Consider the following 20,613-nt stretch of genomic DNA (forward strand, 5'->3'; position numbering starts at 1 on the left):
TCCTTTGAAATTTTTACTTTATTTAGATACAATTACGAACAAAATTCTTTGAAAGATCGGAGGAAAAATGTTTATTAATATTCCCGGAAACTCGTGTTTTATCGAAGGAAATTTGGCAACGCCTGAAGGCTCTTACGGCGTCCTTCCGTAGCACGGCAGAACTGGCCTCGGAAAAGAATCCGCAGAAAACGGCCTTTTAATTTAAGCGAATTAACGCTCGGACTGATCTCTAGTCCCATGAGATGGCGTATTCGATCTTGTATTTTTCCCATGATACACAATGGCTTTTCTTAATCATTCTCCACTTCTATCACCATGGGAGATTGCCCAAAAATCAAGGGCGCGTATTTGTGGATTGTAAATATATTTCGTTCTTCTGGACGGAAGGTACGTTTCTAACGATCTCGAAACGTCGCCGAGTTTGCGTGCGTCGAGCTAGTTCCGGAGAAAGTCCTTCGTCGATGTTCGAATTACATAGGTCATCTGGTTGAGGTCATTTGGCGGGCGTCCGTTATAGGTCATCTGGTTGAGGTCATTTGGCGGGCGTCCGTTCCAGCTTGGCCCTTTCCCGCGGCCGAAGCGACGACTCGTGAACGTCCAGAGGGTTTTACTCGTCGTCCTCCTCGTTCTGGTACGTCACATACCTCACGGATGACTTCTCGCCGATGATCAGAGACTGGAAAATTAAATTTAGAGGAAAAAGGGAAGCATTAGAATAATAATAACCATAATAATATTCCACGGGAAAAATGAAATTGCTGATTTAACTATTGAATCAGTGAGAACGAAAACGCACCAACTCAGTAACTCGAAAATGCTCAATTTCCATTGGAGACGCGGTTAATTTACATAAAGGTCATTGAAGTCAGCGCATATGTTCCAACTTGGACCTTTAATGTGTCCATTAGTAGATGCCTTTCGGCAGCAAAAATATTTTTCTTAAACTAACTTCTTCACCTACTATGCAGTTTTGTAAGTGTCTTGATTATTTTCATTTTTCCGAGTTGGTGTGTTTTGGTTCTCACTGATTCAATTTTGCAGTCGAAAAAATTGTCCGACATGTTTTAGTGTAGATTTTCAATAAAGAATGGTGGTTAAATTAGCTCTCCACTATTGTAAAATGTACATTTGAAACATTTCGAACATATATTTTAACAACATGGACAGCCAAAGTTTTCAGTTATCAAAGTTGTAAAAAAATTTCAATATTTTACGTTTAAGATGCGTCACGTTTTTAATTTACTCTCCTTCCCTCGCACCGTAAGGTAGGTTCTAACCCCCTCCTTCAAAGTGTCATACATGATACTTGAACGTCCGTGAGTTATTGCGAGAGACTCAAACGAACGGGTATAAAGATAGAGCAATTTGTTCTTGGGAGCCGTGGAAGTATTGAGGAATTTTTTTTTTGGAGCCTAAAAATTGAGACCAACTTTTTTACCTCGCACCTCCCCTCCCATCCTCTCTTCCCCACCTCCTCCCCCGCCCCTCCCCTCCCTCTCTACACTCCCTCCCCCCTCCGTGGATCCCGACCTCAACCACAACCATCAGAATATCGTAAATAATGGAATGATACAACTATTCAAGCTCCCGTGTGTTGCGCAGTATCATTCTCAATTGAAGGCGTTTTCCCTTTCCTTGAGTCAGACTCTCATTCTGACCTCACTCCTCATTCCTCTCTCTATCTCTCTTTCCCTCTCTACTGTTTCCTCTTTCTTACTCCTTCCCACACCTCTCATTAGGAAACATCCATAATATTGGCCTGCCCCCTCCTCCGTGCCTTTAAATTTTACAGAAAAAAAGAGAGTCTCGAAGGTAGCTTGAAAGAAACCATTTTCTTTGGAAAATATTGATTTCTTTTTAAAAAATGGGTGATTTATGTTTGATTGGACTTGATCTTCCTTTCCCTCATAAGATCCTATAAGATGAGCTCATATCCCCTTGCCTCCTTTAAGGAACCTATACGTAATTCTTGAACCGCCTCTAGGTGGCGTTCTCAGCATTATACATTTGGCCAGTTATTATGTTTCCTTTTGTTCTTTTTTCAATTTTTGAACTCGATTGCATTTTGCAAAACGGAACCAAGAGCATTTCAATGTCGTTAAGATTGTGCAACTTGTTTTACCTTACAAATATAGACGGGTCATTTAAAAAAATATTATCTTTACTCTCGAAAAACTATTAATTCAAGCCGAGAATTACATTTGTAAATTTAGTTTGATGCATAATTTCAGGAATGTTACTGCAAATAATGTAAGTTGAACAATCCTAGCAACATTGGAATGATCTTGGTTCCTTTTTGCAAAATGTAATCCAACTTACCTTCTTCTCCTCTTTTGTTGGCGGGCTCTTCAAAAAGTACAGCAGTGGAGCGTACGCGAAATTCAGGAACGCTATCCCGAAAAGCATCCACTCGAATCCAATCGTGTTTACGAGAGTCCCACTAAGAGCAGGCCCTGAAAACAAAATGCACACCATGTATGATTGCGAATAATTCATCGTTTCTCTCGCGAAAGAACGTAACTGCATTCCAATGTTGCCAAATTTCTCCTCGAAAATTGCACTTTTTCCTACCAGGAGAATCTTGGGCATTCCTGACTGAGAATGTCCCTGAGTTTTCCTCTGATCTCACACCAAAATCAGACACATTTGGGGAAAAATCGAGCAGGTACATCCTTGAAAAAAGTTGAAATGTTTGATTCGATCAAAAATCCAATTGAATCAAGAGTACTTTCCTTGCCATACCTATTATTTAAGTGGATAATTTGCACGCAAATGTTTTATTGCTTCATCTGCAAGTGCCTTAAGAGCTAATTTTGCAGTATTTTTTATTTAAAACTTTTTTCTGGTATGGGAAATCGTATGAAAATAGATTTAAAAGTGAGGAAATGCACCGCCCAGGTACGTCACCCGGCGGCATTTCCCATTTAAACGCATGTATTTTAGCAGATCAGATCATCTTGTCATATCTCCTCCAATAATTGCTCAATTTATGAACCAAGGGTATCCTCGTGTTCAGCTCTCTTGGTAGCTTCCGCTCAAACAAGGAAGTCATCACATTTTAGACACCTGCAAATTCTCCAATCTTAATTCCCGTTTGCAACACTGTGAAGGCCTAAAATACTCGAACTAACCTGAGTGAGGCCTAAAATACTAATAACTCGAATTTCACTATATATATATTAGCCCCAGCACTTAATATTATTTGCTCTTTGGTAACATGGATTATTTTTCCATTTGGCAACTCATTTGCTTTTATAAAAATGGCAGTATTAATAATATTAAGATGCGCAGCATTTAATGTAGTAACTATTATAATAATAAGATGATCATCAAACTCAAACTATACCTTTATTGGCATAATTCGAACCATTTCCCAACTGATTTCATATGAAATTAACTTAATTATAATTTTAATTACCGTGGTTATAATCACAGAGCAGATGAACTAACAAAGTTCATCATAGGAAAAATTCAAAAATATGCACACATCTTAATACTTTTATTTCCTTTAGTACTAATTTGAATAACCAAATCAAAAATACCAATTTACCAAACCAATCAAAAATACCATTTTAGTACCAATCAGAAATTGATTCGTACTGTCTTTACTCTCAGTTTAGAGGGACTCATAGATATACAGACCTATACAGAATCCCAAACAAAAGGCGACGTCTCCGATGGCGTAGACGCTCCCGTACACGGCCGTGTGCCGAATGTCCACGAGGTAGCCCAATGCTGGCATCATCGAGCTATCCACCATGCCAATGGCAAAACCGAGGCCCGCGTTCGGGATAATCAGGTGATTTATACTCCTCGCGAACGGGATCTGAAAAATCAGGGAATCAGGAATCAGGAAACTACAGGAACACTTCCCAAGTAGCAAAATGAAAACATTTTATGAAAAAAAAAACCCCAGGGAGCATTGTCATCTACCTTCTAGGTGGCGCTCATCAAAAAAATGTCTACTTTCTAGATAGAACAATTTTCTCGAATGAAAATAGGTACAAAGTAGATCTAGAAAATAGACACAAGAAAATAGAAAGAAAATAATTTTTTCCTTGCATTTTCTTAAAAGAAAACATTAAGAAATTGGCTAGAAAATAATTCTAATTTCAATAAATTGTCTATCTTTTTTCCAAATGGAAAGTTGACAGAAAGTAGACCTATGAAATAGATCTATTTTCTTCGGTCAGACTTTTGACTCGCAATGTTTTTTCTTTCTATTTTCTAGATAACTCTCATTTTCTTGGTAGGTAACTGGCAAAAGTTGGTTTCAAAGTGACACGTTCATAAAACTCGAGGTTGCCACAGTCTGGGAATACCGAGAACACCAGGAAATTTCAGAGATTTGTAAAATTTCAGGGAAGTAAATGGAAGACATTTGAAATGCAGTGTAGTTTTGGAAACAAATTGGAATGGTACATGGTCTATTTCCGTTTCTCTCTTTTCTTTTCCTTTTTATCAGTGCTTAAAGTTCGTATTACAATTTGAGACCGTAAAAAAAGTTATCTCTTCATCCTTTATGACGAATAGTCATTGCATTCACAGTGTGGTGTCGCATGAATGGCTGAAAGAGTTTTTTTACTGGTTCTGCATAATTACTCGTAGAAAAAAGATTAAAATTACCATAATCAGACATGCGCCAATTATGACAAGACCCAAAAGAGCAGCAAGCCATCTGGAAAAAGAATTTAAGAAAGCGTTAGACGACGTTAGAGAGAGAGGTGATTTGTCGTGTTAAGGACAGACATTTTGTGAACATCTGGATGTTGCCAAATATCTTTAAATGAAATATTCATTATTATTGAGGAAAAGTATAAATATATTTCCTGAGAGAGTCATATTTTAGACTAAATCGCGCGTGAAATTTTGTTTTCTCTTCAGAATCTTCCAATTTTTTTTAAAAAAATCACGGAAGATCCGATCGTACCGAAAAATTGTTTATTTTAACTGACGTATTTTTATCGTATTATTATGTTTTATTTCCTATCATTTGTTTGTTTTCAATCCTTCTTTAAGTCTACTCATTTGCTGAATACACTTCTGGCTGGAGCGCACTTTAGCTATGCATTCAATACTGCAAAAATGTCAAGAGAATTCGACAAGCCCAGCGTGCATGGAGGCTATTTCCATTTTAATCTTCCGTCACATTCTTACGGCGCAATGATACAACTATTTGAACTCTCCGGAATGCGTGAGGTATCACGCCGCATTTGAAGGCGTTTTCAAAACAGCCAAGTTCCGCTATCCGGATTATTGTTTTGCATAGTTCCTATTATTATGTTTGATTTCCTACCATTTGTTTGTTTTCAATCCTCCTATAAGAACTACTCATTTGCTGAATACACTTCTAGCTGGAGCGCACTTCAGCTATGCATTCAATACTGCAAAAATGTCAAAGGAAATCGACAAGCCCAGCGTTCATGAGGGCTTTTTCAATTGAGGACACCGCACCAAGAACATGCGATACATTTTGGGTTTACACTCTAATATATTTAATTTAAAAAAGCGGTTTTTAGGTCATTATTTCGCCCAACAGTCATTTTGGTGGCAATATGAAGTATAAATCATTTTAATCACGCATGATGAACGCAAAATGAAAGAATATCGACAGTGCGTGAAGAAAGGGGTAACTAGCACCTTATAGGCCCGCTTATAGGTCGTTCTTGCACCCATCGATCCAGTGGCCTGACATAACTCGGAAAAAAAAGGTTTTTCGACATCGAGCCGTTACCTATCTATATTCTATCGCTACCACAGCCCACAGCATAGTCCAGGGTACGTAGAATCCGAAAAGCGGATGGGCGTAATAACGACCTATACGGCTATATATAGGCTGTTCTTGGTGCGGTGTCCTCAATTATTCACCAACTATGTAAAATAATTTGAAAGACGATGTGTTGTAACTTCAGAGTGACGAGGTGTGTATACGTGAGGAGTGTACGTCACTGAAAAAAAAATTTCTTGAGATTTTAATTGGATTTAACGCTTCGTTTCTTGTGGACACTTTTTTTTTTTTTTTTTTTTTTTTTTTGTGAAATCCGTGTGGTTTTAAGTTAAAACCAGTTTTTTGAGTTAAATAAACGTTGTTTTGCTATCGTTCATTAACTGAATCTCAACGATAACAAAACGGCGCTTTTTTAACTAAAAAACTGACTGACAGATTTAACTCAAAAAACCAAATTCTGTCGAGAAGAAACGACGCTTTGAGTCAAAATAATATCTCAAGAATTTTTTTTTCAGTGTATCCTAACCGATAGCTTAGACCTTAAATGACTTCAGTGGGAGATGGTGCTGTACCTGCCCATTTTGTGTCCGAGAGGTCCGAAAAGATTCGTTCCGATCAGGTACGAAAAACTGGCCGGGAGGAAGGTGACCCCTTGCTTCCATCGCCCGGCCCCCATGGTGTCCATCATCCAAATCGGAAGCGAGGGTTCCAGCATTGCTATTCCCGTATTCGCAAAAGTTATAGCTCCTGAAAATCAAAGTAAATTGCTAATCGTTGTGGTATTACGAGAGCTTAATCTCATACAGGAGGAGGCTCTCATATTCCGCCGGCAGGGACAAAGAGGGACCCCCCACTGGCGTCTTGGCAGAGACTAGAGTCCCTTTATACTGAGAGTCAAGACAATGTGAATCCATTTCTGATTGGTTCCCGTATTTTAGGCCTTCACAGTGTCACAAACGGGAATGAAGATTACAGTTTCACCGATTGCAAAGATTATAATCTGGAATGGACCGGGAATTACGGGTTCGGCAAGGAACAAACGGAATGAGGGAAGGAACGAAAAAAGGAATTCGAGAATGGGCCGATCAAAGATTACGAAAAACGTTCAATTTCTGTAATCTTCATCCCCGTTTGTGACTCCATGAGGGGTGTTGTCTTGACTCTCAGTATGAAGGGACTCTAAAACAAACCAAAGTTTGGGAAACTTGTTTGGCTCATGCCGTCACCCGAAACTCACCATTCACCTATTAGGTAGGTCAACACAGTGGCGTGCGGTCCGGATAAGCAAGGCAAGCACTGCTTGCCCAAAGATTTCAAACGAAAGAAGAAAATTACACCTATTTCATGTTGAATATTTTAGCAAATATAATTTATAAAAGGTGTTCAGTGAGTAAATTGCATTAAAAACAGAAAAAGAGAGAGACAGAAATACGTGTAGAGCCACAGCAGTGGGAAAGCGGCAGGGCGGATGGAGGTGGCGCAGCGCGCTGCGCGGCCCGAACACGGGCCAACCCATGCGCTGGAGAATCGCTTGCGATCAGCTGGGCGGAGAGCCACTGCTCGGCGGCGGAATCAAGGCAGGCGGGGAGAGCGGTACGTTCCGAGTCCGAGCCCTTCGCTGCGTGATCGCAGCTCGCTTCTCTTGGCCATCTCTTGGCCCGTCACCGCAGCGCGCTGCTTCTGCCTCCGATGCGCTATCTTGTTCCCTCTTTCCGTCGCGGTTGTAATAGCTCCTCCGGAGCAAATGCCCTTAAATTCTATAAAATTTCGCTCACTTGGATCTAATTGCTGATGAATTAGACAATTCTGAATCATGTTTTAAATGCAGAAAGCTAATTTTTGGGGAAATTTAAGCAACTCAAAAACTGGCCTCCGGCCAATTTATGCGCGGCGCTTCGCGCCGCGTACCGGCGCTTCGCGCCGGCATTTGGGGGGCTTCGCCCCCCCCATCCACTTCGCGGATTGGTGCGGGGACCGCACGGGACTTTCTCGCTCGAGCCGGCGCTTCGCGCCGGCATTTTGGTGGCTCCGCCACCTATCCCTCAACGATCTGATTCTGTAAATACCATTTTTATCGTGTTTGTTGAAACTTAATTGGAACTCCTCAATGATATGTGATGAACATATTCAGAATCGCTTGTCAACACTGAGAGGCATCTTCGATTAAATAATACACGAATAATGCCACACAGTGAAGACTGCGATCCTTAAAAATCTTAGCAATTCTAAGATTCTTGAGGATCTACTGAGGTAATTGACAGAATGCTTTAGACATGGTCATAATCTCGGTGGAATCATTCATTGGTACAACAATTATATAAAATAGTAGACTATGAAACAGTACTCACTTAGAAATATTAAACTTAAAATATGATCTGAAAAAAAGCACATCACAGCTACAAGCCCTTTACTTATGAAATAAAATAATAAAATTATAAATTAACTCAAATCATTCATTTCGCACTAACGCACTATGAACGGATACTAGGTTTTACAACTTATTTTATAAATTATACTAACTATAATGAACTAAACATCGAAAATGAAAATTATTAATATTTTCATTTGGTGAAGTAGGAATAGAAAGTTAGGTTAGTTCCTAAAAATTACCCTGCAGCTGTTACTCTTGGGCTGTTCCTCAGAATTTTCTCAGTTCTCTTGGAATATGCCACTGGCCAGTAGGATTAGCTCTCTGGCGTCCTCCAGGACTCCAGCCAGTACCACGTCTTAAGCATGAATAGAGAAAGCTTCTCAAGAACTGCCTAAAAGGCGACTACATATCGGAATTTTGTAAACTGCTCCTAAGACACTTGTGTCAGATTCTTCTCTGACGTGGCATTGGCCAGTAGGATTGGCTCTCTGGCGTCCTCCAGGACTCCAGCCAATACCACATCTGCAGCATGAATCAGACAAGGATCTCAAAAGCTGCAATAACATAGCGATTAACGCGAATTTTACCGGGCTGTTCCTTAGAATTTTCTCAGTTCTCTTGGAATATGCCACTGGCCAGTAGGATTAGCTCTCTGGCGTCCTCCAGGACTCCAGCCAATACCACATCTGCAGCATGAATCAGACAAGGATCTCAAAAGCTGCAATAACATAGCGATTAACGCGAATTTTACCGGGCTGTTCCTTAGAATTTTCTCAGTTCTCTTGGAATATGCCACTGGCCAGTAGGATTAGCTCTCTGGCGTCCTCCAGGACTCCAGCCAGTACCACGTCTTAAGCATGAATAGAGAAAGCTTCTCAAGAACTGCCTAAAAGGCGACTACATATCAGAATTTTGTATACTGCTCCTGAGACACTTGTGTCAGATTCTTCTCTGACGTGGCATTGGCCAGTAGGATTGGCTCTCTGGCGTCCTCCAGGACTCCAGCCAATACCACATCTGCAGCATGAATCAGACAAGGATCTCAAAAGCTGCAATAACATAGCGATTAACGCGAATTTTACCGGGCTGTTCCTTAGAATTTTCTCAGTTCTCTTGGAATATGCCACTGGCCAGTAGGATTAGCTCTCTGGCGTCCTCCAGGACTCCAGCCAGTACCACGTCTTAAGCATGAATAGAGAAAGCTTCTCAAGAACTGCCTAAAAGGCGACTACATATCAGAATTTTGTAAACTGCTCCTGAGACACTTGTGTCAGATTCTTCTCTGACGTGGCATTGGCCAGTAGGATTGGCTCTCTGGCGTCCTCCAGGACTCCAGCCAATACCACATCTGCAGCATGAATCAGACAAGGATCTCAAAAGCTGCAATAACATAGCGATTAACGCGAATTTTACCGGGCTGTTCCTTAGAATTTTCTCAGTTCTCTTGGAATATGCCACTGGCCAGTAGGATTAGCTCTCTGGCGTCCTCCAGGACTCCAGCCAGTACCACGTCTTAAGCATGAATAGAGAAAGCTTCTTAGGAACTGCATTAAGTCGGATATTTATGAATGAGGGAGGTCCTTTGAGGCAAGCTCGGCATAAGTTTCACCGGCTAAGGAATCAAGTTCAAAATAGATCGGTTTGTGGTCTGAAAAGTAGCTTTCGTAAACTCCGCGCCTACCCAGAGGAAAGTTCGAGAAAATTACATCTATTTGCGTATTGAAATCAGTCGTCACAGTTTCAGGTAAAAGTGCAGACGTCATTCCATGAGTTTTTAAGAAAGGCAAAAGACATTTTTCACGATGACCAATTATGTCAAAGTTGAAATCTCCTAATAGTGTCACCCGAGATTTTTGAGGAATCAACACTTCGATAATCGATTTGAAAACAGACACGGGGGTTCCAGGTGATTTATAGCCAGTTAATACCCAAGTGTCTCCTACTTTGAATCGAATTGCCTCCATCACGAATTTTTCACCTGTTTCCTTCCTTCCGTCAACTTGGGAAACATCAACTCCGTTTTTAACGAAACAGAGCAATCCACGCGGGGCCCTAATTTTATCACAATCGGACCGATACGCGATTCGAAAGCCAGGAAAATGAATTTCATCCGTAGGTAAGGTCCAAGTCTCCGCTAAGATCAGTATGTCCGCTCTGGAATACCACATATCAGACTTTACGTCACAGCTGTGCTTATTAAAAGATCTCACGTTATGATATGCAATTACGAGACCACTCTTATTTTCCAAGTTCCAGAACGCGAGTTGCAAAGGATCTTTTCTTAACCTTTCCATTTCAAGCACAATAGGATCGTTGGGTTTTGGTGGAGGTGGCGGTTTAAATTCTCCTAGAATATACAAACCCGAAAGACTGGTGACTCTGCTAAAGGCTACGTATGTTACCGGCCTAGTCCATTTCCCTGGCTTACTGAAGTCGATACACACTGATTCGTATGTTTGGCCCTGACTTTTATGACAGGTCATTGCTTCCGCGGGAACGACAGGGAACTGCACTCGGACGATTCTTAAACGACAGTCTTTAGATCCCGAAATTACGACACTTTTCCTACTCAACGGTACAAGTCGCGGATGGAGCTTCATCGCCTTCATGTAATCACGAACAGCCAGTCGAGCATTACTGCCTACATTCGAATTTTCACCAAAATCGAGCCAAATTCTGTCAATAATCGTGTCTTGATCAGGCTTGTAAGTAATACTGACTAAAGTACCGACAGCGCCGTTGACCAGGCCATCGCGAACACTAACATTAATGGTGATCATGTACTTGATCCCTACTTTAAAGACTACTCTATGAGGTAGGCCTTTTAAATCATCTAATTTTTTGTTCATCAAAGATCTAACCGCGTAATCGATTCGGCTTTGAGTTGCCTTACCTAATACAGTATTTTTCGCCTCAGAAACGGATTCTGCTTCCGGACACTCGAAAATTTTTGCCGCATTAAACGCGTCAACCTGCTTATTGAAACAATATAAACGAATAGCCTCTTTTGGGACATCGGATTCATTTTTTACTTGCCTCGATTTAAAAAGCTTCATATCTTCTTCAGTGAGCGTGCCCCAACATAAATTATTGAGAGCTTCGATGAAAGCTTTTTCACCTTTTTGCCTCATAATTTCGGTTAATTCAAACATCTTAAAGTCGCGCCAGTTGAAGTTCGATTCTAACAGAAGACTAAGTTCGGTGATATTAGGGGGTTTAAAAATCATAGAGTCCTGCACGGGAGGGATTTGACCAAAATCTCCTACGACAATAATATTTATACCACCAAAGGGGTCGGTGTTTCTTTTTATTTCCCTGCATCTCTGCTCAATGTAAGTTGCCATTTTACCGCCTAGCATGGAAACTTCGTTTGTAAACAGGTAGGTACTATTGAGCCCTAATTCTTATTATTAAACGCATGCAACTTACAAATACGAGTACCACAGGTGAGGAAACGGTGGAGAAACGGAGACAACGAAACATAAACAACACAAAAATAAAGTTCAGTGGAACTATTTTTCAAGAGAATAAAATAATTAACACTGACTTCACACTTTAAATCACAGTTCTCCTGAATATAAAAGGGGTAAGAAACGATTAATCCAAAAAATTCTTCAGTTTCCAGAGGAATAGATTCAAAACGACAGAGCAATCTTGCAGCAGTGCAGTCAATACCAGCCAATTCGTTCAAGATGTAGCAAATGAGTCATTCATTTGTTTTTTTCATAATGAAGAATTAAAACACTTAAGACGGGGCATGACAGGTAGTGACAGGTTGACGGTGTGATGCCATGACGAAGTAAAGGGGTACCTCTGCACCAGAGACAAGTTGTCTTGCTGGTTGCAGTCATTTCCTCGTAAAGAGCGGTCGTCATTTATAGAAACAGGTTTTGTGGCAAAATCGGTTGCGATTTAAGTTTGTTAAGCCGTTAATTAATGAAATTAATCGACTCTTCTTATGATAATCTCATCATTCAGGAGGTGGTGGCGAGCGGAGAAATGTACAAGCCTACGTCACATCAAGCAACGATATAGCAAAAGAAGATCGTGACATATTTGGGTCACGTAATGCGTGAAACCCTCATTCCCATTGGACAGTGTGCATCTTACGTCATGGCCAAAACCAACAACGGCCGGCTTGCCACCTCCTTCTGCATGCGCCCGTCCGTTCTCCATTCTCTGCTCAACTTCGCACAGGCTTGGATTGTTATCTTGGTAATTTCCTATTTTTTTGGAAGAATTAATCAGGTAGCGTAACGTTCGTATCTTATCCGCTCTCCAACTGATCTCTTATCTCTGGTCCAAACTCTTGTTCCTCTTCTGAGCTAATCTTTTCTCTTGATTTGTCTTTACTTTGTATTCTTCACACCTAACCTAGTTACTTCATCTGTCATCATGTACGTTTTCCTTGGAGCCAGTCAATTGGTTCGTATGCTTAATAATTTTCCTGTCGAAGATTCTGTATCCTTGGCAGTTAGTGGTGCTTCTGCTTGTTGCCTTCCTCCGGCAAACCATGATCTTTGGCTCCGATCGATCCTAAAAACCCAGATTCTTAAGCGCCTTTCAAGAAATGAAGCCTTCGACAAAGACAGGGATATTCTTATCATTCTAGCAGGGACTAACGACATCAAGGCGGAAGTTGATGTCCCAGCCCTTAAAAAGGCCTTGAAGGCCCTCCTTCTTTATGCCGAAAGACACTTTCGCTTCATCGTCGTCGGCAGAATCCCTCCTATTCCTCTCTTTCCTGCGCATGTCAATCGCAAGATTGATGTGGTCAATCAATGGTTGTCGAGCTTTTGCTCCAGAGAATCATTGCGTGATCGTGTTCTTGTGGTTGACAGCTTCTCTCCCTTCATGCGTCAAGACTCTTGGGAGCCTGACCGCCGATTTTACGAAAAGTTTTATTTTCCTAAAAGAGGTCATCAGAATCGCCGAGTAGACTTGCTTCACTTGAATCGAGAGGGTCTGCGCATCCTTCATCGTCTCCTCCTGGAAGCGGCTGAGCGTTTCACAACCTAAAGTCTTCCCTTTTTTTTTGTCCTCAACTCTCCAAACTGTGCTCGAAGTATCCAACCGGTTCTCTAAAGGACCACTGAACAGTATTGACCGGAATGTGTGTACTTTATTCTATCCACATTTCATTGCAATACTATCATTGGCTCCTCTAAATTTACAGCACTAAGGTTTTACAAACACAGCTACTTTAAATACACCATAATTAATCAATGTTTTGAATTCATGTGAGTGTCAACACAAAGTTTACTAAAGATGAGAATAATTTCAATTTCTTCATTGCAAGTGCTGTTCAGTTTCATGTTTTGAATTCATGTTGAGTGTCAACACAAAGTTTACTAAAGATGAGTATAATTTTAATTTCTTCATAGCAAGTGCTGTTCAGTTTCATACAGTGGTCATTGTTTGTTCATGGTTCGCATTTTCTTCCTTGGATTTACGAATTGATGCCTTGATCACAGGCTTCATCTCTAACGGATGTATGGCTTACTATTTGTTCAAAGGTATTGGAATTAAGTAATCATATAAGTAAAGATTACCACTTATATTTAGTTGTCAAGCATTGTGTGGGATTAAAATTTAAGAAGTGCCTACTTTTGGTAGCTAGTTCCTTCTTAAATTTTAACCAGGGGGCCAATTATTTAAAGTTTAAAGCAGCCCGATAAGACATCCAATTGCAATATATTACATGGTTAAGATAGGGCTATGTCTTATAGTTTCAGGCTCATGCCACAATCACACGCTGAATGTGGCTTGAATGTAGAAGTCATCGACCCGATGCCTGAATTTTGCGCGTGACGCGCAAAATTCAGCAACGATTCTCAGCAACCACCAATTTTGAATTTGTTTGAACTATTCAAGTAGATTTGATACACATCGGGATGAAAATAACTCGAATCTGCTAAATTTCAGCCGATTACTGATGACTTCTACATTCAGCTGCTAAATTCAGCGTGTGATTGCAGCATGACTTAGCTTCAATAATTAGGCCGCAGGTGGCCTCATTTTTAGCACTGAAATAACCTATCCCAGCAGCAAACATAATTTGGATGATGGAATAACTGTTTAAATATGGACTGCGTATAGAAGTAAAGAATCAAGTCTATTGAATTGCTTTCAAAAAGATGCAACTTTTCCTTTTTGTGAAAAATGCCCCAGAATTTGAATAATTTGTGTTTTTCCACCCAAGCATTCTGGTTTTAAATGAACTGAACGGGAATGCATGCATTCAGTTTCCCTTAAGGTCAGGTTGCATAATTTTAATGGCAATGGAACTTGATTCATTTCTAAATATCACTGTTCAAATGAGCTTTAGGATTTCCAAAACAGGATTTTATAGGTATCTATTTACTTACGAGGACCCTGCATTAACAATGCCAAGTAAGATTTTCTTGGGAGCGCAGAGCCTGCAAAGCAGCAATGGAACTTGATTCATTTCTAAATATCACTGTTCAAATGAGCTTAAGGATTCCCAAAATAGGATTTTATACCTATTTATCTCAGAGGACCCTGCGTCAACAACGCTAAGTAAGAACTGCTTGGGAGCGCAGAGCTTGCAAACGTTTCTGATTTCATACCCTATCATTTCTCCATGGTCAGCCGATGATGTCGCAAAGGAAGATTAAATCCATTCTGCCAATACCTACCATTCCTCAGACACAAGCAGATATTAATTTGGCTATTAAGTACAGTCAATCACTATTTCTACATATTTTGTGTCCAATACTCTGAACTTTTTCAGGTCGCTTATGCTACGTTCGAGGAGAGGTACTGTGTGAACTCGGAGGAAGGGAATCGCAAGGTTGTTGTGATTGAGTTAATAATTTATATCAACAACTGTAAAGTATGGTATTTGGTACATATATAGACCCTGCGTCAACAATTCTAAGTAAAAAATTGCTTGGAAGCGCAGAGGTGGCAAACATTTCTGATTTCATACCTCATCATTTCTCCTCGGTCAACCAATGGTGTCGCTGAGGAAGATTTAATCCATTCTGCCAATACCATTCCTCAGACACAAGCAGATATTGAGTTAGCCATTAATTACAGTCAACAACTATTTCTACATGCTTTGTGTCCAAGGAAACTGTAACGGTCAGAGGTTGAATAGTTTGCATCGTTACCTGGGCTCGGCTTTGAACTTCACCGCAATATCAGAAAGTAGAAGACAGAAAGCAATGTTCTTCTCTTCATGTTCAAAAAGTATCGGGGAAATAAATAGATCTAAGTGGTTATGTCCATTAGCAGGATAGATCAGTAGGTATCGTCAGCGCTGACACCCAACATTACAGCACATGCATTTCAAATGAAGAAGGCACTCCTCTTGGAGCTTTATTATTCTAGGTTTTGGTGTAGAGAATAGGTCGAAGAAGAATTCGATTTACTCGAGATTCATGATACTCATTGAGCGAGGGCATAGAACAAATTCTAGCCCAGCCTCGGATTCTCATTCTATGACGAGTGAGGTAGAGACATGTGATGGTGAAGCAAGAAAGGTAGTCGCAACTGGAGTTGAGCCGCCATTTTAAAGGCTGTGACGCGCAGAGGGTACATGGTGTGCCATGCAATCAGGATGAACCCAAAACGTACACGATGCCGTGTGACGTCAAGAAGGTACGAAATGCGACTACCATTCTTTATCCGCTTTGGAATGAATCTGCATCTTGTTGTTGAATCGGGTTTGAACCAATCAAAGAGCGGTATGGACATGGCATTACTCTCCCACATTCCGACTCTCAATCTCCATTCCTGTCGGTGATAACGTGGATCTTTGTTTACAACATCTAAGTCAAGGTGTTTCTATTTTATTTCATTTACTTTTTGTGTCATTAGTTCTTAATTTTGACATTTGATTTCATCATTCGCTGGGTAACAATGCATTATAGTAGTATTAAAACAATAATAAACGATTTGCATCGTAATATCGTGAATATAATCGGGTGTAGTGTTTTACTTTCTGTTCCTCAACCCTTTACTGGTCTCATGTTTTCATCATTTCATCCGTTCGCTCACAGTTTAAGCTGAGTAGGATAGTTGTGCAAGGATTCTTTTTGGTATGTAGCAGTTGCTAACTTTTTTATCTCCAATTTTAATACATTTAATCCATTTGTTAGAATGTTACGCCCAGACTGCGGAGCTTCCCACCGATGAGTGATCTCGATACCCCCTTGAGATGGTCTGCACTCCTCGTATTTTGAGTTTAGTCCTATTTTTCAGGAACTCAAATCAATGATTCAATTGCGTTTGATGCCAAATTTCACAGAATTAACGGCATTTTTCAAAATTTTAGTCCATATATTCTGTGTGATTTCGCAGTGCCCTCACTAAATGACGCGTAACCCTTCAATTTTTAGTTTAGTCCAAAGACCTCGTAGGAACTTAAATTAATGAACCAGGTGGTGCTCTTATGCCAACTTTCGAAGAATTGAAGGCATTTTTTTTTATTTTTTTTTATTTTTTTAAAATTTACAGTCCTTGAAAATGAGCTGTTTCGCGGAGCAAAGTGCCTACTTTTGGGCCTCGTAATCTCTTGAATTTTGAGTTTAGTCCAAAGATCTTTTTGGAACTTAAATTAATGACCCAGGTGATGTGCTTGATGCCCATTGTTAAAGAATTAAAGACATTTTTCAAAATTTACAGTCTTTCAAAATGAGCTTTCCGTGTGATTTTGCTAAAAATGGACAATTGAGCGTAGCCCCCCCAAATTTTAGCGTACCTCAAAATCGTTGAACGTGCATAAGAAGACCATAGATATGGTGTCCTGTGCCAATTTTGAATGAAATCGAACAGATAGATTCTGAGATATCGCTGTAGACAGATTTGGGGGACGTCGGACGGACGGACACACATTTTTCCAAGTATGGTTATTTTTACTCCTGGGACCTTAAAACGTCTAGAAATGATGAAATTTCAACTTTTTTTTTTTTTTTTTTTTGGAGGATGACAATACTTCCTCTCTACCCTATGGGAGCGAGAAAGTAAAAATTCTTAAAGCAAAATTAGGAGTTAAGAGCATGGAGCCGTCCTCCAATGATCAATAACATTTGAAACAAGTTGAGTGAACGAAATCATAAGTAAGAGAGGAAGAAATAAAGCCACAGTTTTTCAAGACGTTCCATCAGATTTCATCCGAAAAACAGAGCATATAGAGTAAAATTTTAAGAATTTTCTAGGGAGGCTAGGGGGAGGAGGAAGGGAAAGAGACCACGTTAACACCCCCCCCCCCCCCCCCCCCCCGGATGGCGAACGCTACAGCTTGCCCTGTCACTGAATCCACCGCACGCCACTGGGTCAACAGCCAAAGAAAGGGTGATAACTGTTGCCCTTCTATATTTGTCCATACGGAAATATGTCCATAAGGAAAGTCCCGAAAGTAAAAGTTTCCACCTGTCGCTAAGAAGCAGAGACAAAATACTCTCCACTGGCCTCTTGGTGACAAGGGGAAGCTTATACTTTCTAAGCTAGGGAGCAGCATGTCATCACCCTTTTTTCGGCTGTTGTCCTACCTATCGGGTGGGTGATAAGCTCCCGGTGACGTCATGACCCAAAGTTGCCAAACTTCGGTATGTTTGCGATACGAAATAACCAACACGTTGTGCAACATTCACCCAGTGGGTTGTGGGTAAGTCAATTGGACTGCATTTTGCAATTTGGACCTATAAATTCTGGCTCATCTGAAAAAACACTTATGTGCATAGGAGGACTAATGGCACATACGTTGTTTTTATACCGGGCCGGAATTTATAGGTCCAAATTGCAAAATGCAATCCAATTATTGAACGTGAACGTGAACGTAATTCCCGAAAGTAGAAGCTTCCACCATTGCCAAGATAGCAATAGAGAGGAGATTTAATGGAGATCTTTGATGGAGATGTTGCATGTGTGAGGAATTTTCGATTTGACTGTTGATTCTTATGTAAAAGTGCGCGAGAAACCCGATGGTGCCACTGGTTTTCTCTAAAATCAACTCCCAAGCTCAAAAAAAGCTCTCAAGTTGAGGCCAAAATGGAGGGGATATCCCACGCTATCCTGAGAGTCCACCTCTACATCAATAAAACTCTCCATGCAAAGATAGGGAGCAAATACATTGACAGGGTTGCCGTGTTTTCAGTTTTAGAGTCCACAAATAAAGTGGCAGCCCTGTCAATGTATTTGCTCCCTATCTTCGCATGGAGAGTTTGTCTTGATGTAGAGGTGGACTCTCAGGATAGCGTAGGATATCCCCTCTATTTTGGCCTCAACTTGAGAGTTTTTTTTTGAGCTTGGGAGTTGATTTCAGAGAAAATCAGTGGCACCATCGTGTTTCTCGCAAACTTTTCCATCAGCATCAACAGTCAAATCGCAAATTCCTCACACATGCAACTTCTCCATCGTCTCTGTTCGCAGCAGCAACGGTCTGATTATATAGAAATTGATTGCGACCCGCCTGGTCGCCTGGTCGTGAAGATCTTGCGACCCCGCAGGTCGATTGTTCGTTGCATTACTATCGTATGTTCCTAATCGATAAATCCCTATCTTCGCAATGCTTTTATCGATTAAGGCTATTCGATATCGATTCGACAATCGAACTACTGGCGAATCATTCGCCAATGGCCCCAACACCCCAACATTCCGCATGATTATCTCTCTGCTCGCGCTATCGCACAGCCTGGCATGACATCGGAGACCCCTCGTCATTATCACAGCTCCCTGCTTGCTGACCCCCCTCGAGGTTCATCCTTCCTTTAGACCACTCCCACGCATCGTCGATAAGTAACGTCGGATCATCCAGTGTCTCCTGACATCTACCGGTGCTCGTACGAACTTTTTGCACCCGTGATTTCTCCTCGAATAATGTTCGTCCCTTTGACTTGATCCCTCATCTGTTGACCCTCAGAAGGGAATCATATTTTGGCGGGAGAAATTCTGCTTCCAACGAATCCTTACACAGATTGGTGATTTTTCCCGCGTGAAGATCGGAATGCTTGAACGAACGTATGTGCCCGTGAACTCGAAGACCTTCTTTTTCGATGTGGACTGTGTTATAAGCGCGAAATTGCTCCTCGCCCGGCGGACGTCCGGAGTCTACATGCCCCACTGAGCTTTGCTCGTACTTTAAACAAACCCTTGGCAACGTTGCAAAGCTTCGCCACCGATGCCGAGTCCCCTGTAGAAACCTAGTTGAGTAAAGTACTTTACTTAGAGTATGCGAAATTGCTATGCAATCACAGTGGTGGAAACCTGCTCGTGAGTGTAAATGCTATAATTCGTATAATCCTCGGTGCAACAATCGTAGATAAACTATGACATCCATTTTTATCAATGGAAATGGAATATCATTCATGCAACCCAAATGATCGATTGATCGATTGATTGTCGTAATGCTTGGCAACGTCGCAAAGTTTCGCCATCGATACCAAACCCCCTGTAGAAACCTGGTTGAGTAGAGTACTTTACTTTGGGTATGCGAAAGAAAAGCTGTGCAATCATAGTGGTGGAAACCTGCTCGTGAGTGTAAATGCTATAATTCGTATAATCCTCGGTGCAACAATCGTAGATAAACTATGACATCCATTTTTATCCATGGAAATGAAATATCATTCATGCAACCCGAATGATTGATTGATCGATTGATTGTCGTAATGCTTGGCAACGTCGCAAAGTTTCGCCATCGATACCAAACCCCCTGTAGAAACCTGGTTGAGTAGAGTACTTTACTTTGGGTATGCGAAAGAAAAGCTATGCAATCACAGTGATTGAAACCTGCTTGTGAGTGTAAATGCTATAATTCGTGAATCCTCGGTGCAATAATCGTAGATAAACTATGACATCCATTTTTATCCATGGAAATGGAATATCAGCCATGCAACCCGAATGATTGATCGATCGATTGATTGCAGTGCTGCCATTTTATTTGACCAAAGATTCCGCTGCTCTGGGAATTAATTCCATTTCCCAAAGTTTCGAGAGGAAATCCGATTTTTCAAAAGCTCCGGGGAAAAATTCCGAAATACGCCCGGATTTAGTTCCAAAGATTGTCTATTTTGCTCAAAACGACATCTTTGATGAAATAATCGGTCAACTGACGCCCGGATTTAGTTCCGAAATTTGTCTATTTTGATCAAAACATCATCAAATTTGATGAAATAATCGGTCAAACAGACAAAACCCCCCGAAATTCCGAAATTGACTGAAAATTCCGAGAATTTCCAAGATTTCGGCAAAAGTTCCAATCATTTGAAATGTTCCGAAATGTGGAATAAATTCCGGGAAATGGCAGCATTGCAATCTTGTAATGTTCGGCCATGCTGCCGTGCTAAAGGTTCAGTTACAAGATCAAATTGAGCCATCAAATTGAAGCTCTGATTGGTGGAAAAAGACCTGAGGTGAGGATGCGACCAATGAGAGGCCCAATTTGATGGTTCAATTTGATGGTTCAATTTGATCGTGTGACTGAACCATAAGGAAGAACGCCGCATGAATCTTTAGGCGCTGCCAAATTTCCTTTGATAAAACTCGACTT

At 40.8% G+C, this 20,613-nt stretch overlaps 1 protein-coding gene across 1 annotated transcript in view; it reads right to left on the reverse strand.

The window, feature by feature from the left end:
* Positions 1-238: 238 nt before the first annotated feature.
* Vmat (Vesicular monoamine transporter) overlaps positions 239-20,613 on the reverse strand; it is a 69,646-nt gene continuing 49,271 nt past the window's right edge. Inside the window, exons 9-13 of the mRNA XM_072304754.1 lie at positions 6,301-6,475; positions 4,627-4,678; positions 3,643-3,826; positions 2,320-2,453; positions 239-676 (exon numbers count right to left, since the gene is read on the reverse strand). Coding sequence (XP_072160855.1) covers positions 608-676; positions 2,320-2,453; positions 3,643-3,826; positions 4,627-4,678; positions 6,301-6,475 — 614 coding nt within the window. The 3' untranslated portion in view covers positions 239-607. The remainder of the gene's footprint in view (positions 677-2,319; positions 2,454-3,642; positions 3,827-4,626; positions 4,679-6,300; positions 6,476-20,613) is intronic.

Source organism: Bemisia tabaci, chromosome 9, assembly GCF_918797505.1.
Source record: "Bemisia tabaci chromosome 9, PGI_BMITA_v3".
Classification (NCBI taxonomy): Eukaryota; Metazoa; Arthropoda; class Insecta; order Hemiptera; family Aleyrodidae; genus Bemisia; species Bemisia tabaci.